At 40.7% G+C, this 23388-nt stretch overlaps 1 protein-coding gene across 1 annotated transcript in view; it reads left to right on the top strand.

The window, feature by feature from the left end:
• LOC105890756 (integrin alpha-M-like) overlaps window positions 1-23388 on the top strand; it is a 30479-nt gene that overhangs the window by 6737 nt on the left and 354 nt on the right. The window contains exons 2-28 of the mRNA XM_031571556.2: window positions 2891-3375; window positions 3639-3709; window positions 3825-3939; window positions 4153-4277; window positions 4384-4526; window positions 4786-4936; window positions 5197-5347; window positions 5775-5854; window positions 7103-7226; window positions 7360-7484; window positions 7709-7855; window positions 8168-8380; window positions 8524-8657; window positions 8817-8962; window positions 9398-9546; window positions 9726-9857; window positions 12625-12698; window positions 13087-13228; window positions 16365-16463; window positions 16992-17071; window positions 19679-19765; window positions 19871-19949; window positions 20237-20335; window positions 20635-20721; window positions 22728-22838; window positions 22968-23081; window positions 23223-23333. Coding sequence (XP_031427416.1) covers window positions 3659-3709; window positions 3825-3939; window positions 4153-4277; window positions 4384-4526; window positions 4786-4936; window positions 5197-5347; window positions 5775-5854; window positions 7103-7226; window positions 7360-7484; window positions 7709-7855; window positions 8168-8380; window positions 8524-8657; window positions 8817-8962; window positions 9398-9546; window positions 9726-9857; window positions 12625-12698; window positions 13087-13228; window positions 16365-16463; window positions 16992-17071; window positions 19679-19765; window positions 19871-19949; window positions 20237-20335; window positions 20635-20721; window positions 22728-22838; window positions 22968-23081; window positions 23223-23333 — 3069 coding nt within the window. The 5' untranslated portion in view covers window positions 2891-3375; window positions 3639-3658. The remainder of the gene's footprint in view (window positions 1-2890; window positions 3376-3638; window positions 3710-3824; window positions 3940-4152; window positions 4278-4383; window positions 4527-4785; window positions 4937-5196; window positions 5348-5774; window positions 5855-7102; window positions 7227-7359; window positions 7485-7708; window positions 7856-8167; window positions 8381-8523; window positions 8658-8816; window positions 8963-9397; window positions 9547-9725; window positions 9858-12624; window positions 12699-13086; window positions 13229-16364; window positions 16464-16991; window positions 17072-19678; window positions 19766-19870; window positions 19950-20236; window positions 20336-20634; window positions 20722-22727; window positions 22839-22967; window positions 23082-23222; window positions 23334-23388) is intronic.

The following is a 23388-nucleotide window of genomic DNA, read 5'->3' as shown; positions in this document are numbered from 1 at the left end:
TGCAAAAGAAGTTTGAAGCTGTTTTTTGTATTTATTTATTTAAGTATACTATAAACTGTTGTTTACAGTTAATATAATGTTCATAGTTTGAAGTTAAAAAGTTTGAAGCCAAGTGTTTTGTATGTATTTATATTTATAATATACTTTAAACAGTTAATATATTGTTCAATTTGAAGAAAAAAAATTGAATTGAACAAAAGAAGTATTGAAGCTGTAGTGTGTGTACAGAGTGTGTGTGTGTGTTTTGTATTTATTTAAGTATAGTCTAAACTTTTGTTAACAGTTCATATATTATTTAAGTTTTAAGTTAAAAGGTGTTTTGTATTTATTTATATATATATAATCTACTTTAAACAGTTCATATATTTGGCAATAAAGCCTTTCTTAAATGTCGTCAATCGTAAACATTTTTTTTATTTTTTATAAAAGTATCGGTTCCGGCACCGTTTAGGCACCGGTATCGTTTTAAAAGTATCAGTTATGTACCGGTATCGGATAAAAACCAAACGATACCCATCCCTAGTCATGAGGTCATGCCAAAGGTCAAGATTTTCAGACAAATGCATTCACTTTGCCAACAAGGAGCAGCAGCCTGGATTGGATGGTATTTCCATTGAGTTTTATAAGGTCTTTTATGAAGAAATTAGAGGTCCTCTTCTTACGTGCTTCAACTATTCTTATGAGACACTAGCTAATCGAATTAGGAATAATAACAACATACTAGGATTAACCATCAATGGATTTGATACAAAAATCTCATTGTATGCTGATGACGCTACCTTCTTTATACAACCAAAACAGACAGTACTGGCAGCCCTTATGGAAGACCTTAACTGTTTTTCTCTAATCTCCGGTTTAAAACCAAACTATGAAAAATTTACAATCTTAAAAATTGGTGCCATCAAATATTCAAATATGAAGCTACACTGCTCCGATCAAGTCAAATGGAGCAATGGTCCTGTCAATATGCTTGGGATTACCATACCAGAAAATATGGCTGAATTGACCAAAGTCAACTTCAATAAAAAAATTATAAAGATGGACAAGATACTCATGCCTTGGTATGGGAAATCATTGTCCCTTTATGGAAAAGTGACTTTAATAAACACACTCGTAGTTTCTCAATTTGTTTATTTATTTATATCATTACCTTCACCAGATCAAGGATTCTATAAGATATATGAAACAAAAATCTTAAAATTTTGATGGAATGGCAAACCAGAACGAATAAAGCGGAAATACATTTATAATTCTTATGATAGGGGCGGATTTGGTCTAACTAATATAGAAACCCTGAATCAATCACTAAAAGCTTCTTCGATCCAGAAGGCATACCAAAATAGGGGCTGGACATACTGTAAGATATTAGAAAACCGTCACCCCCTCTTTAAAACAAATCTGTTTCCATTTATTCAGCTGGAAGCTGCTTATTTCTCTTGGTTTTTAAAAGAGTATTTAAAAAATGTTTTGATTTTACTAATGAAGCAATAATGGCTTGGTTACATTTTCAATACCATCCTCCTGAGGGACCAAACAATATCTTAAGCCAGATGCTATGGTTAGATTAAAACATACTGATAGAGGGTAAACCTTTATTTTTCCCAACTCTCATCAAAAACGGGATTATATTTATTAATGACCTGACTGATCCAAAAGGAAGTTTATATGATTTTAATACTTTCTGTAAGATCTTTGGGAAATTATGTATGCTGTTTGAATACAATCAGCTGTGTGCAGCAGTTCCAGTGAGGTGGAAAAAAGGAATACATAATACAGACTGACTTTTGGTTTGCAGACCTTGCATTAGAGAGTATAAATGGCTCAAAAATGTAAAATAAACAAAGCAGTATATACACATGTTTTACATAGTAGAAAATTGACAGCCTTTCCACACAAGTTTTGAAATTTTTGGGAAAATCAATTTGATACTCCTATTGACTGGAATAAAGTATTTAATATGATTTATATTACAACTGTTGATTCCAAACTACGTATGCTGCAGATAAAAATTATTTATAAATATCTCCCGACTAAGAAAATGTTAAACATCTGGGGTATTGAGGAGTCGGGTTCCTGTCACTTTTGTAGTGCAGAAGAAGTAGTTCCTAGAGACTGTACATAGATGGATAGGTCCCAGCACTAAGAACTTTAGAACATCTCCTGATATAGTTCTGTTGGGTGATTTGAAGATGGGTGGCAATGGGTTGAATAACATAGTAATACTTCTAGCCAAGGCATTCATTTTTAGATCTCAAAATATGAATGAGCTTAATCCAACTTTATTTAAGAAATATGTTAAACAATATTATATGTTGGAAGCCATAATTGCTGGGGATGAGAGTGATAGGGTTACACAAAAATGGGAAAAGTATATTGTTACTACTTTTGTTTGTTGTGTTTTTGTCACTATTTTTATATGTATGTTTGTCTAGTTTGGTTTAGTTTTCTTGTTTTCTCCTTGTTGATATGTTTTTTGCTTATGCGTATGCTTACACCTGTGCGAGTACGGTGACTCTGCAGACAATGCATCCATCCCACTCTTTATTTTTGTCATTATTAATGTTGTTATTATTATTAATGGTGGCGGGATTTAAAAAAAAAAAGAAAAAGAAAAAAAAACAAGAAGCAGCACGCTGGCATCTTGGCCTCGCAAAGACGAGTTTTGTGGCCTTGCATTTCTCATCTGAAGCGCTTGATGAAGCACTTATTTAACTTGTTGTTAGCACGTAACATCAACATTATATTGATACAAAACGAGAGACATGTACCCATGCTTGTTCTCTTTTGAAGTTTGGTGTTTTAAACTTTTGACACCCTTGCCTATAGCCATGACTCCTATTTCTTTTTAGAGGTGTAAATATGTTTTACATTTAAAACTGTTTCTCATCAGCTTTTCAAATGGTGGCATGTTTCAACATTGAGTCTACTTCTTGGAGACACATCACCCAACCAGCCGAGGGCTTTGGCTACAGAGTGATCCAGGATAGTGATTCACGGTACGAATGGCAGGAATACCCAGAAGATGCTCATATAGCATAATCAATGACATCGCTAACATAATTTATATGATCTATAATACTTCCTCTTTATCCTCCTCTATAGTCTGCCAGCATAATCAATGAAGTCGCTAACATCATTTATACGATCTATAATACTTCCTCTTCATCCTCCTCTATAGTCTGCCAGCATAATCAATGAAACTCACTAACAGCATTTAAAGTCATCTGTACTGCTTCATCTTTATTTTGTTAACATACTTCTTCCACTACAGTCTGTTGGTAAGTGCCCCTCTAGAGCAGCATAGTGTGGACAGGAGAGGACAAGTTTACCAATGTCAGGTCTCACCCACGTCCTGCTCAATTCTACGAATAGATGGTATGTATTTACACATGTATATAACAGCTATATGTTGATTTTATGTATGAGGCACACTTGTGTTCAGTCACAACTTTCAGTTATTTCATATTTGAACTTCCCAAACCTTCAGTCAACTTTTCCTGAATTTAGAACTAATTTCTTTCAATTTCCAAAATCTTAATTTCCAAGTGTCCCAGACTTAAGACATGTCTCTCATGTCTCTTATCCTCTTTGTTGCTTTGCTCTATACTATATTTGTATTCCATTTGTGTGTGCAATAGTTCCCTCAGATGGAGTGAATATGTCCCTTGGCCTGTCAATGAGCAAGACTGAGACGTCCCCAAAGACAGTGGTAGGTCACCCCTCCCATCCCATCTCTCTGTCGGCCTTTCTTCTTGCCAACACTCTTTCTCTCCTGTGCTTCACTTTCTTTTTTCTTACTCTTTCTTACTTTTGTTGTCTGCCAGGTTTGTGGTCCGACTATCCCTAAAGAGTGTGACAGCATCAATCTCTATGGTGGGATGTGTTTCAGCATTGATCCATCACTTAAACCAGATGGACCGCTGCCATCTTCTCTTGAAGGTAGGACTACACACACAATTCTCTTCATAGAAAGCATTAGTATCAGGACACTTAGATCAGTTTAATTGTATTTGTATGTTCAGTTTACTATGTCCAGACATATTAGGAAACTTAAATTGAAGTAAAAAATATTTAAAATGTTTAAAATGTTTGAAAGCAAAAACTCTAAATAAGATATGTACAATGGCGGTGCTCTAAATGTTTCCTCTTCAGAGTGCAAGGCTACAGATATTGCCTTCTTACTGGACGGATCTGGAAGTGTGAAACCTCACCAGTTCAGTACCATGAAAACGTTTGTGAAGAATCTTATCAGAAAACTTCTGAAGCAGAACACCAAAGTGAGCCTGACTCCTCTCTGACCTTGCATAACCTTATTTATACAGGTCCATGTAGATTTCCAGTTGACTTCTGGACTGAGCTGTTTTTGTTATTTTTTCCCTGCAGTTTGCTTTTGCCCAGTACTCCTACTCCTGCACCATCCACATACATTTTAATCAGTTTCAGAGAACAGGATGGGAACTTCAGGTGGACAATATCGAGCAGATAGGAGGAGGCACGTTTACTGCCAGAGCCATAAAGACAGTTGTGTAAGTCTTAAATGAGCCTGAAACCTTCAACTGTTCTAATTTACCACCTGGACTAGCTCCTGGACTAGACTTTCCTCTCAAAATGGCACCACTTTCTCTTCCATATTAGTCCTCTCTCATTTAAACTGTTAAAAAGTCAGTGGGACTTCATGACTCAGTCATAAGCACTAAATAACTGTCTGTTGTTCATGAAGAGTTTATAATAGTATATGATAATCTGAAGTATTTATCATGAGCCTGTTTATGCTCATTTTCACAGGAACGATGTGTTTGATTCCTCTGCTGGAGCGCGACCTCAAGCCAACAGGATTCTCATTGTCATCACAGATGGGCTGTCCAGTGATTCCAGACATTATCCCTCTGTCACAGCACTGGCTGACACAAAGAACATTATTAGATACGCTGTTGGGGTATGAGGTGCTATATGATCACTTTTAACATTTATTCATTTAGCAGATGCCTTTCTCCAATTAAATTTAAAGTCCTGTCCAGATATGCATTTTGTCAGTATGTTGTTATATGATATTAGTGTTGCCAGCACCTTGCTCTTCGTGTTGAGCAACAGGAACATTTTTAGATACATTTTCAAAAACAAACACAGGACATGCTCTGGTGTAAGGAGCTAATTGTCCCCTAATGTGAGATGCTAATTATCTTCCTCATGTGACAGGTTGGCAATGCTTTTAACAACCAGAGGGCACTAAATGAGCTCAACAGCATTGCGTCCTCACCAGAATCAGACCACATGTTTAAAGTGGACAGCTTTGAGGCACTGGACAAAATTAGCAATACCCTGGAAAAGAGCATCATTGCCATTGAAGGTATGGGCACATTCAGATTTGTCAGCACTTGTAACTATTCTTACAACCAGAGGAAGAAACACCTTTACCTAATGAGTCATTATGGACTTTTGCTATAAAAACAAGGACCTAACTAGTTAACTAGACAGACTTGCCTTAAAAAACGAACACAGCACAGTTGGCAGTGATAGAAACTACTGAACTTGTGAACTGATGTATTTCAGTGATATATAGCGGACATACTGTAGGTGGTGTTTTTTTCTCTCCTTCACATGTTAGTTAGCTCGCTATTTTTTCAACAAAAACTCCCCAATGCCTCTTAAAAGACACTCACACACGAACTCTTCTCTTGTGTCAGTAAGACACTGCAGCAGAACCATGGTGGCCAAGTCATATGCAGGAGCATGTTGACGTTATTGTTTCCTGTACCCCTCTCTTTGTACCCCAGGAACCCAAACCACTGGTGACTCCACCCGCATGGAATTTGCCCAGAATGGATTTAGTGCAGCTCTTGTGTCAAGCCCAGATGTACGTTCAGATTTTTTAAATATTGTATTGTTACTTACAACACCAAGTGTTGAAGGGTCTGTCGGCGGGGAAAACGTGTTTCCTAAAGAATCCGTGTTGAAACCGGATATCGTCACTTTACTCCAGTCTCTGGTTGGATAAAACTTTGTCACATGTCCTGAACAGAAATGGACAAGGACCTTTGATTTATTCTTTAGGAACCATGTCGATGCCTGACTTTTAATGTTGTGTCACGTTAACATTAATAGCGATTGAATTACACTTGTAATCGCTAGCGGTAAATAAACGTTAATAACTTGAATGACTGATTAAGGATATATGTTACACATCACAAACACACGTAATCGATGGGTTTTGGGGGAAATGAGGTAATTGGTTAGCTTAAATTGCAGTATCTTAGGCGAGCTAATTGACCTGGCTAGCTATAGCGGAATTAACAGTGCTAGCTTTGTGTTTGGTCATATAGCTTCGTAAAAGTTCGGTTAACAAGTCACTTGTGTGTTTAGTTGTATGACTTCGTAAAAGTTCGGTTAGCAAGTCAATTGAGCATTAAGCCACCTGACTATAATGGGTCTATTCATATCAGCATGCTAACGTTAAACTTATTAGCAGCGAGGCTAGCTAGCTACTATGTGTTCCAATGGATTGTTGGTCTAAGCGTTAGCTTCAGTTAAGACCTACAATATTCTGCAACATTCGTGTACCACATGAACAACTAACCGAGTCAATGTAGACATATAAAAAGTTGTGTAGATAGCTTTATTCACATAAGCCGTATAACTTCACAAAAATAATAATAATTTAAAGAAAACCGATCGTTTGCATGTCAGGCGATCAACACAACTTCTCAACTAAAAAGCAAAGGTCCTAATTAAACGGAGTAAAGTGACGACTTCCGGTTTCAACACGCATTCTTTAGGAAATGCGTTTTCCCCGCCGACAGGGTCCTTGAGCAAGACACTGAACCCCCAACCGCTTCCGATGTGCAACTTAGATAGTAGCCTCTGCCATCGGTGTATGAATGGGTAGTCTGAGACATCCATCTGTAAAGCGCTTTGAGTGCTCTATGAGTAGAAAAGCGTTATATAAATGCAGTCCATTTACCATTTATAATATAGCTAGTATTCTTTTTAAGCAATACTACTTCAGATTTTAAAGGACTTCTATAATAATGGTGATGAATGTTTATGTAAGGGTGGACCTTTCTGTGGTGTATAAAAGTGAGCTTCTATGCGTTTTATCTTACAGGAGAGGTTTCTAGTGAGTGTGATTGGGGCAAATGACTGGAGAGGGGGTTACCAGGACATCCCTCTGTCCAGCAGGATGCCCAGTTTTAGGAGGGTTCATGAGGTCACTCCTGACAGCTATCTGGGTGAGAGACTGCTCACCCTGGCACTGACATGTTTTATACTCTGCCACCTTGAGCTTGTTGGGTCTAATTTACATAGTGTCATGTAAAAGTGACAGTTATGTTTCTATTGTCATATTTACTAAACCTTCTCCAGGCTATTCGATGGCTGTAGCAAGCAGAGACAGACAGAACTATATCGTTATGGGAGCCCCAAGGTATAAACACAAGGGGTTGCTCATGGTCTTCTTTCCTGGAGGCAAACCAAAGATGCTCAAACAGGTACTGAGGTCACTGTGATAACAACTCATATATTATATCAATGCAAAAACGCGTGGTGCTTATTCAAGCTCGGCACCAGTTTAGACTGTGATTGTCTTTGGGAGCAGCTACTGTACCCGAATGCAAATATACTAAAAACGAATTAGCAAAGGTGCCGATGTTACCTTGCAACCCTTTAAACATCACCATCAACAACATAATTTCTCTCTCTCTCCCTCTCTCAGTCTCAGATCGGTGCTTACTTTGGAGCAGAGGTGTGTGTGGTGGATTTGGATGGAGACTCCAACACTGATCTGATTCTGGCGTCTGCCCCCATGCACACAGAAGGAGGGAGAGAGGGGAAAGTGTTTGTCTATAAATTCACCAAGGAGGTATGAGAAAAGTACTCATGCAGAATCCATATCTGATGAATAGTGATGAATTATGAGAGCATCACAGGCCCAGTAATCAAAGATTTTATAATATAATTCATGTTGTACACCCATACATAAGTGGCCTGTTGGGCATGTCTAGTCATGTAAATGTGTCTTATTTCTACCATAACTGAAAGTGTGTGTTTGATGGACTTATTTCATACATATGCCAAGACCAAAGGTAAAGGTACGTGCCCATAATGCTGCCTCAAATCTCACACCATAAGGTGGCCAATACACACATAGGCTGCTTTCATCTTTTCCGTGCAGAATCATCACACGGAGGTGTCTGACACTGGAGTGTCCCTGCTGGAGATGGAGGGTCAGAGGGGGAGGTTCGGCTCGTCTCTGGCCAGCCTGGCAGACCTGAACGGGGATGGGATCAGGGACGTGGCAGTGGGAGCTCCTCTGGAGGATGACGGACAGGGCAGCGTGTACATCTTCAACGGGAGGAGACGAGGAGTGAACCCCAACTACTCACAGGTGAGAGAGGGAGAGAGAAAGAGTGAGATGGAAAGATACAGAATTAGTACAACTTAAGTCTGTGTTGACTGGACTTAATTTGGTGTAACAAAACATACACATGAGGACAAACAATCATCACTTCATCATCACTTTTGTTATAGAGGATTGCAGGTTCATCTGTACGGTCCGGACTGCGGTTCTTTGGGCTGACTGTGGCCCAGTCTGCTTTGGACCAGAGTGGAGACGAGCTGCCTGACATTGCAGTCGGGTCCAAAGGAGCTGTTCTGCTGCTCAGGTTCTCGTACTCTCCCCACCCTGCTAATGGGCAGATAAAAAAATTATTTTCAAACTATAACACCAGGGCAGCTGAGCTATAGTCCATGAGTACCCTGCTAACGATGCTAGAACTGATGCAGCTGTTGAGGTGTCACTAATGAAATGTCTTCTGTCACAGGTCAAGGCCCATTGTGTCCATAGTCACAAGCGTTACATTTAATCCGCCCAAAATCCCCACATCCATCTCCGACTGCACGGATTCTCAACAGAACAAAGTCAGAGTGTGCTTCACCATGACCAAGTCTACTAGGGATAGTTTAGCAGGTACACAACTTTCGTGACTTGGTCAACCCCAGCGATGTACAAAGCATTGGCAGTTATGATGCAAAGATTACAGGTTCCGACTTAAGGAAAGTGTACTTGTCTAATGTATGGCTTATTGTTGCAGATGTTTTGGTTTAAAGGTGTAGCCCTCGATTCTAATCCAATGCACTTTTTGTCATGTTCAGTGAAATTCTTCTCACAGTCCTCTGGCTGTCCGTTCAGTGTTTGCTGTCCAAAAAATTCCAGTGTTCGTATGCAGTCTTGGCTTTGTAAAAGGGAAACAATCATAATGGCTCAAACCAAACAATAAGCCTGCACTATGCCAGCCAATCAACAATGCCGCTTCAGGAGCACGGAAGAGAGGGGTGTATTTGATTGTCTAAACACAGAACTGATAATATAAGTCTAAGTTATTGGTAATTGTTTTTCTTTCAGGACTGCAGGCAAAACTCAACTACACGCTGAGCTTGGATTTCGTCCGGCAAAAATTTCGGGCCTTCTTCAAAGGAAAAGAGAGGGAGGAAAACAAAGAGGTCACGGTGTCTCTGAGAGAAAACTGTTTCGAACACTCTTTTCTTGTCCAGGCGAGTCTATGATTCATGAGCAGAGCTACTATGAGTGTTATGTAATAAATGTAACAATGAACACTTGCGGTCTAGACATTTCCATCCTCTCAAAGGTTAAAAAGACTTAATTCACAAAATATTCCATTCATCATATACTCAAACACCACCCAAAACCAACCCCTCAACTTGTTTTGCAGTGCTCCCCAGAGGATGTTGTGAATCCTGTGGACGTCCAGGTGACCTTCTCCTTCCAGGGGCTTTCTATCCAGTCTGCAGGCGAGCTCAGACCAAAGCTGGCCATCAGCTCCTCCAACACCTCAGACCACAAGGTACTGTGCTGGGATCAGGTTCAATGTCCTAACCGATCCCAACACAACTCACAATGTTTCATTTTCCTGTGTTTTCTGTTGTTTGTTGTGGTGCTGCAGTGCGGAGTCCAAAACACAATTCCCCACAGGGACAAATAGTTATATCTTGACAATCTTCTTGACCTTAATATCTTGATGACGTCACAGCAACTCAAGCAGGTGAATCTGTAGATTTAACTCTGGAGGCAAGCTCCCATGACCTTACTGCTCTGTACACTGTGTGAATATCCCTGACATCTCCATTTTTTCTTAGCTATAGACAAAAAGGTTCTTAGTGGCTTGTATGCATAACTTAAGATGTTTAGTGTCAGGACAATTGAATTGTGAACAGGAAGTATTTGGATATTCAAAGTCAAAAAGTAATCTATAAAAGCACCCAGTTTTTCTAAATGTATTCCCTAATTACAGTTCTGAAGACTTATTACCTGCTCTGACCACTGAGGTCATGGTATGCCTAGCTCTAAGGAGACATGTTTTTACATTCAATTTCACACCAGACCACTTCATAGTGATGACAACATTTGAGAAAACTTCAAGTAAGAATTCAGGGATGCTCTTGCTTAGGGAAGTGCTGCTGGCCCAAGGAAGGAAACCAGTCTTAGATCCCGTTTACACGGACACTAGATTGCCTGAATCTGGAGAGAAATGTGTCCGGATCAAGCTTTCGTCTACACGAACAGGGCGGATCCGGTCACTGAATCTGCATACTTTGAATCAGGGTTCCAAAGTGTGCAGATTCGAATCTGTCCGCGGATTGGTCTTCGTCGCAACAACATAAACTTAATGTATATGACGCGGCATGACTTACATTTTTCTACTGTGCTTTGTTGTTTGTATTGGGATAGTGTGCTGCTCTACCTACATGTGGATAGTTTTTCGTGGTCTTACTTCGCCAGTTGTATGTCATTTTTGAGACCAGCCAGAACAACGGACACGACCAGCATTATTTAATAACTGAATGGGTTGCCATGGTGCAGCGAGTGTGGCAGCTCTCCAGCTTAAAAATAAATAAATAAAAGGATTCCTATTCCTATTACCTTGCTGCTATTACACCTGGATTTCCCTAACGGGATTAATAAAAGTTTATCTATCTATCTATCTATCTATCTAAATTGATGTTGTTAGTAAAGGTATGACATTAACAAGCCACACTTTAATCTATCACTGTTTAATCTATTTGCATCAGACCATTGTTCAAAACCGTGAAACCGTAAAAGTGTCAGCAATAGCCTATATGAGCAAATCTGACGTGAACAGATTTTCATTATAGACAGAAGTTTAAAAACTTCTATAATAAAGATCAATGTTACGTTAGCTTTAGTCCTGTCAGACAACGATAGCTGCTTGTTTAGCCTACTAGCTAGCGTTAACGTTACTTCAGAGGTACAGTACGTGACAAAGCCCTCAACAATAGCCTACATTTGTTGTTAGTAATAAAACCAGGAAATTGGAAGCAATTGTAAACCATGAAACATCCAGGATCCACACCACTGCATTGTGGTCTCTCGTGCTCAAGCTCAGCTTCTCCATATAGCACAGGCATTTTAACAACTCACAGACATGTCATGTTGCACTTTGTTGCACATTGCTTTGTTGCACTGTTCTAAACTCGTTATTATCAATACAAAATAGAATTATTTTTCGCTTAATCTACAGTCTGCTCTGACCACTGATTTTATTAACCACCATAATGTGTTACTATGCAGACTAAATGTAGGCTATGGAGCTAGGCTATACGTTGCTAGTTGGATCTCGACTACTGTCTTTTGTCACTTTATACGCACCTTCCTGTCTTGTTCTCCGTTCTCCATTTATCTTATCAGGCACCCTAGTGAGACTGCTGAGATGACCAATCTGACTCCAGTTATATATTAAACACAGCTGATATGCTTGTAGCTTTAAATGACTAAAATGATCATTAATCATTAATATTATGTCTCTCTGAGAGTTTACTACTTCTTCACCAAGGACTATTCTTTACGGACATCAACGAAACTCGGCTGGCAGACCGTGAAATAGTGACTAACTACTAGACTATTACAGCTGACAAACCTGGGACGATCAGTAACTGTTGAGTATCACACTGTTCTACCGTTACATAGAATCTTTCCTGCCCATTCCTTTCATCTACTGAAAGTAAGTAAGATCAGAAGATAATATTACTGATTAACAATTCAAAATGTATTGTAATGCCAGGAAGAACCGAATACAATACAAATTCAAAGAAGTGTTCTAAACACAATAACTAAGCTGAGTCGAGAATAAAACATGAAGCTGTAGAATTATTAGCCATAGTACAAAGTAGAAACAAAGTCAAAGATCAAGCATGCCTGGGGGTAAGATCAAGCATGCCTGGGGGTAAGATCAAGCATGCCTGGGGGTAAGATCAAGCATGCCTGGGGGCATTTCCTTATCCCAGTGGCAGGACGTATGATCCTGTGATCCCAGGTGGGAGTGTCAATGTGAAGTGGGGACATTTTTCCATGTTTCTGAAAATGTTGAGACTCTTGTACTTCTCGCAACTGAGAACATTAAGATGGTATCAAACCCCAATGTGCTGACATCTTATATTCACCAAATACATTTCACCCCTAAAAAGTGTGACCTCACGATGGCCTGTGTGACTCTCCACAAGCAACACCAGACATGTTTCTCGTTGTTTGCCAAAGCAAATGGGTCCCGGGAATAAAGAGCCTCTTGTAATAGCGGGTTTTATTTTGTGTCCTAGTTAAACTTTGAAATTGACTGTGGAGAGGACAAAGTGTGTACTGACAACATCCATCTCAACTTCAACTTTTCTGGGTAAGCCTTCGGTGCACATCTGTGGTCCGTGCACATCTGTGATGTACTGGTAAGACCCAGTGTAATCAAGATGACTGTTTCCCGTTTAATCTTACATCAGAATCACCCCCATTTCCTTCTGTGAAGTGCATTGTGTTACCTCTTGGTATGAAATGTGGCCGTATGAATACATTTTGATTTAATTTGATTTGATTGATCAAATTAATGATCTCGCATTTCCATCTCCTGCTTCTCCTTCCACTGTAGAGGCTTCAATCAATCATGTTGGAATATGAACTAAATCTACTTCTCAGTTAATAATACCTCATGACCACATGATATAAGGGCTTAATTCACATGTGGGCTGTTTCAGCAAAGTGTCTTTTCTTTCTTCTCTTGCCATCGGCAGGGCCTCCACCATAGAGGTGGGCATTACACAGGAGATGAGTGTGACGGTGATGGTGGAGAATAGAGGAGAAAACTCCTACAACACCCGTGTGTCTCTGTCCTACCCTCACGGCCTTTCCTACAGGACCTTCACCAAGACCCAGGTGTGTGTGTGTGACTATATGTGTGTGTGTCTCTGTCCTACCCTCACGGCCTCTCCTACAGGACCGTCACCCAGACTCAGGTGTGTGTGTGTGTGTGTGTGTATGTCTGTGTGACTACATATGTGTGTGTCTCTGTCCTACCCTCACGGCCTCTCCTACAGGACCGTCACCAAGACCCAGGTGTGTGTGTGTGTGTGTGTGTGTATGTATGTATTAGGGATGGGAAGATTCACCGGTTCGCATCGATGCACCGGCATAAAAGCTCACGATGCGATGGCCCGGATCAAAAAAGTGTGCACCGGATACAATGTGGGATGAATCGCGATGCATCTGTAACAAAGGTTAATCTAGGTTATATATCTTTAGGGATCTGGTACCTCAGTGGCCAATAAACACAGGCAAAAGGGGCAAATACAATAATAAAGGAATTTATTAACAAGGCTATAGTAAAATTGTATAAAAGTAGAAAACACTGTTTGCAGTACCGACAGCAAAGACAACTCCAAGCCCAAAGACAAAAAGGTGAAAGGAAAATAATCAAATCAATTTAAATCAAGCAAAGTAATGAAAACCATCAATAAGATCACGACAACAAATGTGAACTAAACAAGCCAGTCTCTTCACACAGGTGACACACAGCAATACCCTGAGCTGGGCTACAATGCAGCAAACGTGTACAGCGAGGTGGGCTGGAGAGGTGTATGCAGTGGCAGGCTACACAGTGTATTATTTAAAGAGAGCCAGCAGACAGAAAGAAAACACAAAAGGAAAGAATACAATTACCCAGGTGGGAAGTGCGAGGGTCGGGGCTATGCGTTGCCTGTCGCCTAGTCAAAATACAGCTAGCCTAGGCTATCCTTACTGTTACCACCAAATCTCACCCATCCACGTGCAAATGGCTTTGCTGGCTTGCTCTCCCGACTCTCGCAATTCCCAGACAAAAGCGGCCGCCCTGTCACCCGAGTTCCCCTTCCTTTTTAAACCCCACGTAATTGATAAGCCTCCCCCTGGTTCATCACATTGTTACTTCCCTTCCAAACCGCGGTTTGCAGGAAACTAAAGGAAAGATGCCGCGAGGCCATATCAAGTTAAAAGTCCCGTAACACACATGTAAATAAACACACATCTTATTATCCCCAAATAACACAGAAGCCCCACTCAGTACCCCTTACACATCGTTTCTAACATTTTTGCATCGGTATAATCCCTTGTATTTATATAGAATCGTGTGTAGGCGAACACCATTTAATATTTACAAATGTGACCAATAATTTTATATTTAGATAGATTCCTCCTCTCTAACTGTTTCTTAAGCGCGCTCTCATCTCCACTGCTGTCAGTGGCCGTCTCGTGAAATCTCTCGGCCAAGTTTCGCGCGAGTTGGAGGCGCGTTCGGGAGAGTGTTACCATTGCGGTTAGAGTTAGACGTCCCTAGAACTTGTAATAAATCCAAAGTTTGGCAACACTAAGAACCCATTGCCTTCTTTATTTGTAAAGATATCCAGCCTTACAGTGTTGTAGAAAACGAGGGCTTCCAAGCTACACAAGCTAACCAGCTAGCAAAACCGTTAGCTTACGCTAGCCAGCTAGTAACCTCTGAAAGAGTGTTCAGCACAGCTGGTGATATAGTTACAGCACAGCACAGTGCAGTTTACTTCATCCTGATCATGTGGATCAACTCATATTCCTAAAGAAAACCCTTAAAATAGGACAAATTAGTTACATTTAGTTGATCTACATTTAGGATGAAGCAAACTGTGTGACTGCCAGGTATAGCTAAAAAACACTTACACACATACACATACATGTTATCTTTTGTCAGAGACCTTGTTAATTATTTGTTGTCTGACTAATTAATGAATCATTATGTACCATATTAAATTGCATAGAATTATATTCTTTTGCATCGCATCTCGTTGAATCGCATCGTGTCGAATCGCACTGCATCGCAATAGGGGTGAATCTTATCATATCGCATTAGTAACTGCTTTTATGTATCTTTAATGTATCGGATCGTTGGCAGTGTATCGAGATATGTATCGCATCGTCTTCAGTGATGGAGATGCACATCCCTAGTATGTATGTCTGTGTGATTGTGTGACTACATATGTGTGTGTCTCTGTCCTACCCTCACGGCCTCTCCTACAGGACCGTCACCAAGACCCAGGTGTGTGTGTGTGTGACTATATGTGTGTGTGTGTGTGTGACTATATGTGTGTGTGTCTCTGTCCTACCCTCATGGCCTCTCCTACAGGACCGTCACCCAGACTCAGGTGTGTGTGTGTGTGTGTGTGTGTGTGTGTGTGTGTGTGTGTGTGTGTGTGTGTGTGTGTGTGTGTGTTTGTGTATGTATGTGTGTGTGAGTGTGTGACTATATGTGTGTGTGTCTCTGTCCTACCCTCACGGCCTCTCCTACAGGACCTTCACCCAGACCCAGGTGGGGAGATGATTAGAAACGATACTTTATTTCAGCGTTATATACTTTATTTCAGCGTTATATACTTTATTTCAGCGTTATATTGCTTACCGCAGCTTGGTTGAATTTCTGATTATGATGTTGTTAAAATGTAATTGAACTTTTATTATAGGCACACCGATGAACCAGTGTTTTGACTGCATAACACTTGCGTATCAACTCAGTCAGTTCATGCTGAAGTATAACGTGGATAAATTACAAAATTAGAAGGAACAAGTTACAAATTACTCGTAAAACAGAAGTATTTCTGAAATATTTCACTACACAGTAGTTTCACAAAGGTAATGCTCTACAGACAGGCTAGGATATGCTTGCTTGACAATTACAGGTCTGGAACTAAAGCTGTTGGTTTGGCAATAGCAACCGTATATTTAGAACGAGCAACTGCTGTGACTTGTGAGTGGTGGAAAGAACTAGTTCTGTGTAAGGGATGGAAAATGTAGCAATTACATCTGCAACTTAGGATGTCTGAGTGTGGCAACCGTGGTATAAGAGGAATTATAGAGTTCATGGCATTCGGGCTACAGAAAATCTTCAAGATGAACATTATTGTCTGCTAGCCAAACGCCTTGTCGTCCATTATCCTTAGATATGATTATACTGGTATTCTATGGAAAAGTATGTTCACTACTGAGCTCGTGTCTGTGTTTGCTGTGACAGGGCAGAGTGGAGTGCAGTTCTCTAGACAGTCCAGATGAATCCACCCAGGGAAAGACTCACTGCAGCATCAACAGACCCATCCTTATGGCTGGTGATAAGGTCAGAAAAACTCATCACATACACACACACACACAATGATTATGTGTGTTTGTTCTTAAATATTACAATGCTTTTTCCTGGAAAACTCCCAGATGGTTTTAAAATATTTTATAATGAGTTTCCCGGGGCCATAGGCATTAAAGAGCCTTTTTACTGTATGAACTGTGGTAACATGTGAACACCAGTGAGTGGTGCATTAAAGAGCCTTTTTACTGTATGAACTGTGATAACATGTGAACACCAGCCAGTGGTGCTGTTCGCTTTCTGTATCTGAAGTCTGTCTTACATTGCGGCCACACTGTTCACCATCTATAGAGTAATGAAAATGAAATAATGTAAAACGCTACTTTAGATGTGTACACACATGTAAACACACACACACACCACAGTATGCAGACAAGCACACACACCTACACACAAACATGCATAGTACTAGCGTGTGTATATACAAAAACAATCAATAGGAATTTGCTAATGTAAAGACCTGGTCCAGATTGTCTTTATTTTTCTTTATTTCTATATTTTCAGGCTATCTTTGTTGTTCAGTATGGAATTGATGGCAACAGTCAATTTGATGACAGAGTCACCATACAGGCCCAGGCTTCAAGGTAAATGCTTAAGACTTCAGCTCTACACCCACAAGAAAGGAGCATAATAGAGTATGCCTTTGTTTAATACATCCTCAGATAATACTCAGATTAAATAAATAATAAACATTTCAATTTTATTTACATAGTGCCAAAACAATTAAATTGTCTCAAGGTGCTTTACAGAGCCCAGGGAGCAAGCACAGGGGCAACAGAGGCAACAGGGGCAACAGAGGCAACAGGGGCAAGGAAAAACAGGAAGAAACCTTGAGTCATGGGGGGGGCAGGGCATCTGCTTGGAGCCAGCTGGGTAGAGAGGTAGAGATGGGGGGGGGGGGGGGCATCTTAGTGGGTATACAGTGTGCTCATAAGGTTGCTACTTCCATAGGCAATGGGTATCATGAGCGGGGTAGGGTATCATGAGCGGGGTAGGTTTTCATGAGCGGGGTATCAGGAGCAGGGCAGGGTATCATGACCGGGGTATCATGAGCGGGTTAGGTTATCATGAGCGGGGTATCTGAGTGGAGTTCAGAGTAGTAATGCCTTTATTTCAGATCAACAAAGGGAGGCTGTGCATGGAGAGTGATGTCAAGAGGAAGTATCAGAATTATCTTAACTCTCCCAATAGTTTATCTCCCATTTTCTTATGTCACCTTGAGCATGGCTTATCATTAAGGGACAGCGTCCCCTTGGCAACTTGCCACTATTATGTTGGGTTCCCTTTTTTTACTACTTCTGCAAATTATGACATGTGGTGGGTGTTATCTGGGTTTATGGTGGCGCATCTTAAGGTTTATGGCCACCATTTTGTGTAATGCTTCTTCACAGTTTTCTTGTTAATGCTCAAGCTTGCAAAATGGCTGATATTAAATGCATGTAGAAATAACATTAAAATAAATACATCAACAGATTACAGCATCCCACAATGGAGAGAGTTTAGACTAGGAGGGGAAGAAAAGAGACAAAGTGAGCGGGCAGAGATCAGCTGCATAATATGCATATATATATATTTAATGGTTATGTGTCATGGAATGGCAGACGACACAAGAATTGCCGGGTGACGGAGTTTAATGAACCAGCCAGTACAGGGTTAACAGAGGGACAAAAACACGAAAACAACTCAGGATTCTAACACACAGTAGATAGGTCCAAAAGGAGAAAGCACACAAGTCTGACTGGAGACTGGGGGGAAAACGAGAATGCACAAAAGGGGAAAACTGAGAATAGCCACTTACTAAGAAACTCAACTGCGCCGTTGCACAGGAGTAAACTGGGACTAATACGACTTGGAAGTCGTGATAAATACCGAACTTTAACAGCGCCTTAGCACGGGACTGGACTAGGGCTCGAACGACCTGGAAGTCGTGGTAATCACGAAACTGTGATGGACGACCTTGAAGTCGTGGTAATCACGAAACTGTGACGGAATGACCTTGAAGTCGCGGTGAACACTGGCGTGGCAGCAGAGGTCGGGGATGCAGAACTCGTGTCGTCTTCTACAGAAAGCTCCGGAGCACAACGAGCCTAATGCGAGAACCGACAGGGAGTGAGGAGAGAACCGACAGGGAGTGAAGGGAATGAGGAGGCTATATGGGTGAATAACAGGTGCTTGGGATGAGTAATCAACTACTGTGGAAGGTGAGTGCCAGGTGTGTGGGATCAGTGCTGATTGTGATCACGGATGACGTGCAGCTGTGGAATGTGAACGTGACTGTGTGATTGTGCTGTAGCGGTGTATCAGTCCAAAAGTGAAGAAAGGGGGCGTGGCCGGATGCTTGGTTCAGCACAGACGTGACATTATGGTGATGGTGAACAATGTTTTCATAGTCATCAGCATTTGCAATGTGGCCCAGGGTGAAAATGAGACTGACACCTCTGGTCTTAGTCACAGCCGGCCCCTATGAGGGCAACCATAATGCTGATGTGGCCCAGGGTGAAAATGAGTCTGACACCCCTGGTCTAGAAGAACCAGTAATGAAATGCACCCATTGTCAGATGCGATTAGTAGGTCATTCAGAACTTTGGCTAAGGCTGCTTCAATGCTGTGGTGGGCTCTAAAACCAGATTGGATATTGTTTTTATGTAGAAAGGAATGGAGCTGCTTTGCTATTACTTTTTCAAGTACTTTTGATAAGAAAGGGAGGTTGGATATAGGCCTATAGTGAGCCAGGTTATCAGTATCAAGGTTAGGTTTTTGAGAGATGGTTTGATCCCTGCAATTTTGAATGATTCTGGAACCTAGCCTTAAATTAGTGAACTGTTTATTACTTGAAGTAGTGTTTCATCTAATAAGGACAGTGCATGTTACCAATGGGTTTGAAGTTTCTAGGAGTACACCAGGTTGTTGGGGAGTTACAGAGGTCATAGTGCATCCTGAAAGGGCTACAGGGTCATGTAGAGAAGACTGTGATTTGGGCTCTGTAAGTCACCAAGAGACATTTTCAGTTGTTTTTGGCGATGTATAAATAGTACCACAGCAAGGTCTGTGCTTGTTCATGTCATGTCAGAATCAGATTCCTGACTAGAACATTGCTTTAATAAGAACATTCCCTTCAAATTACTGTATATAACTATAAACTATAACTATAGCTATAAACTATAAACTACATAAACTGTAATCTTTTTCAGTGACAATGATAAACATGATCCTGAGAACCAGCTGTCCAAGACTCTGGACATTGGGGTCAAATACAGCATTTATGTCGTACTGAAAAGGTCAGTGTTCTTCAAAACACTTTTAACATTTGATGAACACAATGATGAATTTAACACCGCCATTAATTTTGTCCCCTCATTTCTTGTACTTTCACTTAAAAACAGGTCTGAAGGCACAACCAACTACATTAATTTCACCGCAGGAAATAATCACTTGCAAAAACCAGTGGTACAAAATGTAGAGGTAGAGTAGATCCTTTTATGCACACGCAAACACTAATGCTTTGTTCTCTCTCATGCCTTGTGTCATTGGGGAGTATGTTGTGTAGACTGAGGAGTCTGAAACATAACAAAATGTGGAAAACTTGAAAGGCTCTGAAGATTTTCCAAATGCACTGTGTAAAGTGTGGTCACACATATTAATTCTACTGCTTGTGGAAACATGCCTGTACAGGTGTATGCATCTATCTATATCAATCTATCTATTTATCTATCTCTATCTATATATCTAACTCACTCACTTTCTTTCAGGTGACAAATGGTCTTAGAGGACTTAATCTGACTGTTATAATTCAGGTACCAGTAAAACTCCAAGGCAAAGACATCTGGACAGATGTGGACAGCTTGCATGTATGTACACTCATCAATATCAACTCTAGAATACAAAACAACAAATAATTGTGAGAAGTATCCTCAGCTGATGTTCAGATATTTGTCTACATAACCTAGATAAGTTCTTCACCTTTTAGATGAATATTAATATTTGAAAAGTTTCCAGAAATACAATTAATGTAATAATAATGGGTCATGGGTTGAATTCCCTGGAGGCACCCTGAGGACCATGTGTTTTTATGCCCCGTTAGATTCAGAGATAATCTATTTATATGTTTAATGGTTTTAATGGACTGTGTATTTTCATCCTCTGTTAGATCCAGGGATGCACTAGAGGGGGTGAGAAGAGCCCAATCATCACAGACCTGCAGCACACCTTCAAGGACAACAAGGAGCCGGATGTGGTGATTAGCAGAACTTTATAACATTTCACAGGACTTCTAGGTCTAGCATCTAACTTAAAGTTTAACATAGAAACGTCTCCAAGTCCTTTCTTCAAGTGGTACTTGTAGTGTTTAGTGTGATAAGGTGATTAGAAGGAGCAAACAAGGAGTCCAATGTGATGATACAACATTTCACAGGACTCTCATGATCAGGGGCGGTTTTTCCTACAGGCGGTATAGGCGGTCGCCTAGGGCGCCACTCAGAGGGGGGCGCAAAAAACTGCGCCCAGCAAAAAAAAATAAAAAAACAAGAATTGTGTTTTTTTTTTTTTTTGCTGGACAGAGTTTTTTTTGCGCCCCCTTCTATATCTCCAACCAATATTTTGACATAAAAAAAATTCTAACATTAGGGTAAAATGAGCCAAAAATCGAAAACGGAAGGGGTACGTACGTCCTTGGTGTTGTCAGAACATGCTAGCACAGTGACAGAGCATTCACACCTTTGCGTTGGAATGCGTTGATCCGTTAAGGGCGACGGATCCCCATTCACTTTGAATGGGGTGTCGTCATCCTTTGCCGAACTGAATTGTGGCTCCGTTCAGTTCGTCAAAAGGTTGACGTCACCCCATTCAAAGTGAATGGGGATCCGTCAACCCTGACGGATCAACGCATTCCAACACGTTCGTGTGAAAGGTCTCTGAGGCATTTGGTTAGAGTGTGTGTGTGTTCAAGAAACTTAGAAGAACAAAATAATGAAGAGGCAAAAGCCATCCGGGGCGCAATTAAGGAAGAAAAGAAAGGAAGAAGAAAAGAAACGTGCCAAGGAGAAAGGTAAATCCTTAAATCCTGTTCTAGCCTAGAATGAATTCCAGATAAGAAAACGTTCACGAATGCGTGAATTGCCCGCGGCACTTTAGTGGAGTTAAGAAGAAAAGATGTACCTTATCATTGAAAGTTTTCCTACTCCCTGTCACATAGTTCTTTAAGGATTTTACAGAGGCGGGTATATCAAAAATGATATGTCCATTTATTCTACATTATACAAAAAAAGACATGATTAAAATAGGGGCGCACATATAAAGCCAATAGCCAGTGCAACAACACTACACATATCTTACTCGTTGCATAGCACACCCATTAAGGAAGCCAAACACGGCAACTTGTCAATATGTGAGGAATACTGGTAAAAATTTAAGTGTTGTATTGTCAACTTTAGCGAATGGTTTGTATGTAATCTTGCTAGTTAGCTAACGCTAGCTAGCCAGTGACTTGTGACGTTCCTTGATATTGCCATTCAGTCGAAACATCAGTTCAAGTTCAGCTGTACCGCAATTTGCGTCTTTTTGCGTCATAAAAATTTGAGTAATCAAATTTGGACAGCTTTAGTTTTGGTGGAGCGAGCTAGCCAGTTTAATTAGACATGATTCAACTAATCAAGAGCTATGCATCTTGGAATAAAAAATGTCAGGCTGTCCAAATACACCAAAATGCTTAATAACTACATAATAGCTACATTTAACAAATTATGATAATACATACTTTTGTTATATCATTTTAGATTCACTTTTAGAAGACTAAGAAAACATTATTTGCAGGCGATTGGGAAGATGACGTGGAGGTGTGTGTGTGTGTCCATAAACAGTTCAACAGGGGGCGTGGCCGGAGCGTAGTCCAGCACAGGCGTGACATTTTCTCAGTGATTTGTTCTTGAATTAATGTTTGTTCATCGTTGCGATCGCTGTTGTGTTTATGTGAAAGAAATGCAGTCTTACAGGGCAAAAGTAGCAATTCCGTTTTCGTGGGAAAAAAAAAAAAATTGTGAAGCCAGGAGTGAAGCTCGCCTAGAGCGCCAAATGTGCTAGGGCCGCCCCTGCTCATGATAGATTTCTAGGTGCATTCCTCTGTGTGAACGTTGAAAATTGAAGTACCTTCGCCTGAAGTGTACAGTATTTGTGCTCCCCACTTCAGTGTTCTCCTCCTGATCTCACTCTCTCTCGCTCTCTCTTTTCTCCTCATCTCGCCATTAGAACTGCTCCGTTGCTGTGTGTCTGGAGTTCAGGTGTACGTCATACATGATAAGGGACGATAAAAGCCGTTACAACGTCTCAGGGAACGTGCGCTCAGGATGGATCGAACAGGTGCTGAATCAGTTCCGTAGAGGTTTGAAAGGGTTAACCTGCCGTCATGCCTGGGCAGTTACCCCTCTTGAGCTCTTTCTCTAACCTGATCATTCACCTTCTTCCTTCTGCTCTCCATATTTCTCTCAGACGGGACTGCGTTCAGCTTCGTTCCATTTGGTCACCTCTGCCACGCTGGAGTACGACAACAACAAATACATCTTCTACTCCTCAGACTCCTCACGCCATGCACCTGTTGCCAGGGTATCTACCCAAACCACATCAAAGTTTTAAAGAGTTTAAAATGGTGTATAATATATGATAATGTAACAAAAGGAGAATAGTTTTGATTTAGGTCGGCATTACTACATAGGTTTTTTTTTAAGTTGTGTGTGTTCCCTGTAGATTGAGACTCTTGTGGAGGTCTACGAGGAGCCAAATCTAACTAAGGAGATCATTGGTGGAGTAGTGGCTGGTCTGATCCTATTGGCTCTCATGACAGCTGGCCTCGCCAAGGTAACCAATGAACATTGTTCCCGTGTACACTTGTCATGTCCCTTGGTCCTGTGGC

Source organism: Clupea harengus, chromosome 1, assembly GCF_900700415.2.
Source record: "Clupea harengus chromosome 1, Ch_v2.0.2, whole genome shotgun sequence".
Classification (NCBI taxonomy): Eukaryota; Metazoa; Chordata; class Actinopteri; order Clupeiformes; family Clupeidae; genus Clupea; species Clupea harengus.
This window is presented reverse-complemented; position numbering and strand designations above follow the sequence as displayed.